Source organism: Neovison vison, chromosome 6, assembly GCF_020171115.1.
Source record: "Neovison vison isolate M4711 chromosome 6, ASM_NN_V1, whole genome shotgun sequence".
Classification (NCBI taxonomy): Eukaryota; Metazoa; Chordata; class Mammalia; order Carnivora; family Mustelidae; genus Neogale; species Neogale vison.
Window position 1 is genome coordinate 13,501,642 of NC_058096.1, and position 3,555 is coordinate 13,505,196.

Genomic DNA, 3,555 nt, shown 5'->3' on the forward strand with positions numbered 1-3,555 from the left:
CATTCATCAATTGATTCTTTTTAGAACTTTCTGCTGGAGCTTTAATGAAGACATCTCATCATGTTTAAATATATCCAATGCAGGTTGATAGTTCATGGCTCTGTCTTATTTGAATCTCAACTCAGTCAAATATAAACTGCATGAACTTCGTGAGCTATGCAACCTCCTTGAGTTGTAGCTCCTTTGTGTGACATGACACCTACTCCGTAGGGTTGCTGGAAGCATTTAATATGGAGAATGGAGAGCCTCTAACTCCATGCCTGGAAGAGGGTCAGGCACACACAAAAGTGTTCATTTCCTTTTCTCCTGAGGCTGATGCAAGATATTTTCTAAGATCCTTTTATGTGCCATGTTCAACTTGCAGTGGAAAAGAGACCTCAAGACAGAGTAATGATACATAAACATCTCTACCATCTCAGAAATGGGCAATGGGTACTCAAACTTATGTGTAACTTTACTACCGACTCTACTTTTTGCTTTTGTCACTTGATTAATTTGCATGATTAAGTACTTTTCCATAGCAGGCAATGAATTCATAGCTGGTAGAAGCCTGTAAACCACTCATTTGAACCATTTGAAACAAGCAAGCCAGCCCCTGTGACCAGGGACTCCAACCTTCAAACACTAACTGGGACATTCCTCGTGGGGGGAAGAGCATAGTTATAACATTGTGGAAAGCAGTCATCTTGTTAATTTCTCCCTCTACCTGAGAACACGCTGCGAGTCACTGAGGGAGAGGTGTCTGATCCCTGGGCATTATAATACAGCCCACAGCACAACACCGTCTTGTTTGGGTGTGTTCCTGGCTTCCAATTAGAAACTTGGGGAGCTTCTGGTATGGCTTTCGTATAATGAACAGAGATGGATGAAGCATTTTGCAGAGGGACTTCCAAAGAGTTCTAAAAAAAGCTGTTTGCTCTGCAGATGTCTGAAACATAGTCTGTCTGTCTCGCCCTCAAAGATATGTAAATCCATGATTGTCCCTCTCTCCTATCCCATGTAAGCGAGTTTACGACACGAGTCAGATCTTACAGCTGTTTTGATATAGAAATATCACTGACCATTTAAACTATGCTAAAGCGAATTATTTTGCCAGAGGTAAAATGTTTGTGAACAGGTGGGTGGAGAGAATCGGTCATACAGGTGTTCAGAATTGATGTCTTGTAGCGCAATGAGATAAAGGAGAATATCTTTATGTGGTTTCCCCAGGAATAAAAAAGAATAATTAAATATCATAGTACACTGTTCACATATTGATTCATTCATAACCAAATATTGATTAAGTGCCTGCTTCCACATGTGCTTCTCCCCCTACCCCTGATGTGGACAATCCTTTCAAGAGCCTTTGGTTTGTCCGTGATAAAAATGCATGCTTTCTGTAAGTGTCTGCGTGGAAAAAAAAATAGCTTTTGACTATATTGAGCATCTTGGGAGAAAATGTACCCCTTTAAATTAACATTATAGTAATTTTAAAATTTAACTAAGCCCATTCCACTGGTATATTGAAGAATCTTATGATTCCCTCTTATCCATTGTTATGGAGTAAAAATTTTAGGCATAAAGCTCATCCAATTTATTTAGAAAGGGACTTGGCTACAAACACACTCCCACTAAGTTAGCTTCTAATTTGTTTTGCTGCCTGAACATAAAGGGTGAGTCTCATTGCCCTCTACCCTTCCTGAATGTGTCTTGTTTCAGTCACTTGGTTAATTTTCTGAGCCAGCTCGAATCCTAAATAGAAGTCCTTGTGTCTTGTTTCCCAACAGGTGTTGTCCTTGTCACCCTGAAGCATATTCAAGGAGGTTCCTTGTCCATGAGAAGCCCCGTTAGCTATGGGAGAGTGGCTGATTAAGTTATGCTTAAAACATGTTAAGTACCGACAACAAACAAAACGAGTCCTGGTCAGAGGGGGAGAGTGTGTGACGGCAGGATGGTGGCATGTGCGGTGTTACCGTCAGATCGACACTCAGTGTATCCAAGCGAGATGAATGAGGGACAAAGTGTGGGCTGGGATGACCGATAGCTTTGAAGCTGTCAAGTAACCTTAATCCTGGGACTAAGTACAGTACAGAAGCCTTATGATTTAGTTACCAAACTACTAAACTGTCTTTATGAGGATGAAGGCTTCTCAAGAGACAATTAACCTAGAGATTCACAAGATGTTCTAAGGCACGCTGGTCTGAGCCAAAGAAGCCAGGCGGACCAGGGTGGGAGCCCCACCCACCAGCAAGGATATATAAAAGCTCGGGGACCTGAAGGGACATTCACAATTCAGCAGCAAGCTTCAGCAAGTTACCCGCAGCTCTCTGTCTACACCATGTCCTACAACTGTTCGACAAGAAACTGCTCTTCCAGGCCTATTGGAGGACACTGCACTGTCCCCGTGGTTCCGGCTGCCACAGCTTCTTCCCAAGATGCTGACTGTCTGAGTGGCATCTATTTGCCCAGTTCCTTCCAGACTGGCTCCTGGCTCCTGGACCACTGCCAGGGGTCCTCCTGTGAGTCCAACGCTTGCCAGCCAACCTGTTACCAGTCCAGTCCCTGCGTCTCCAGCCATGGACAGGTGACCTGCTCTCGGCAAACCACCTGTGTCTCCAATCCTTGCTCAAGCACCTACAGCCGGCCACTCACCTTTGTCTCCAGTGGCTGTCAGCCCCTGGGGGGCATCTCCACTGGGTGCCAACCCATGGGAGGAGTCTCCACTGTCTGCCAACCAGCCTGCGGGTTCTCCAGGACGTACCAGCGGTCCTGCATGTCCAGCTGTCGAAGAACTTGCTAAGTGTGTAGGAGCCAGTGAGCGAATCAAGACTCCAGGACCTGCCAGCGGTGTTTCCAGGCTCGTCCAGCGTGCTGCCTGTCCCTGAACAACTCTTCATTGCTGACCACTGTTCTGACTGCTTGGCCGCTAGCTCTGAAGAAGCTGCCTCTGGCAATCGATGATCTTTCTGGCTAGCACCAAGCTTCGTTTAAGGGTTGATCACTGGTGTCGCATATGTCTCTGGATGTTTCCAGAAACTTTACTTCCCGAACCCCTGTCTCTGGTGGTTTTGACATGTTTTGACCTTGCTGCTGTGTCTTCTGGCTTCTGCTTTTGTGCCTCTGAGGAAGGGAACTTGTCTCGCTCTGTATTTTCTCAATAAACCTGCTTACTTGGCATTGCAAATGTCTGTCTCAACAGAGTTCTTTATTTGCAAGGGTTTTTGCTGTCTGTGAGTCATCCTTGCTGATCATATCCGGACATTCTCTGAGCATAGAGCATAGAATAGGGGTCTAGTCACTGTGTTTCATGACAAGCAAGGGAATATCTGATATTTTACTTGGTTAGAGAGCCTTTGGACATGTAGTGATCTAGAGTGGTGTGCCCTCTGTATTTACTCTAGTTCGTATGGGCACACAGAGTAACTTCCATGTAGGAGAAAGAAAGGTCACCTGGGAAACCAAGTCGTTTGGGGTATTATACAGAGAAGGAGGCAGCAGAGTCTGTTAGAGTCTCAGTTTTACCTTACATGAGGACCGCAGTGGAAAACTGTATAAGACCCCTCTGTCATCAGACAG

General features: G+C 45.1%; 1 protein-coding gene across 1 annotated transcript; it reads left to right on the forward strand.

Annotated features, from left to right (window-relative positions):
- Nucleotides 1-2,162: 2,162 nt before the first annotated feature.
- LOC122910312 (keratin-associated protein 11-1) lies at nt 2,163-2,779 on the forward strand. Its single transcript, XM_044254959.1, has one exon. It carries the CDS (start codon nt 2,318-2,320, stop codon nt 2,777-2,779), a length of 462 nt encoding a protein of 153 aa, XP_044110894.1. The 5' UTR covers nt 2,163-2,317.
- Nucleotides 2,780-3,555: the final 776 nt, after the last annotated feature.

What these genes read in the sequence shown, in the direction of transcription:
- LOC122910312 (XM_044254959.1), top strand. Translation starts at nt 2,318, where the DNA reads ATGTCCTACAACTGTTCGACAAGAAACTGCTCTTCCAGGCCTATTGGA.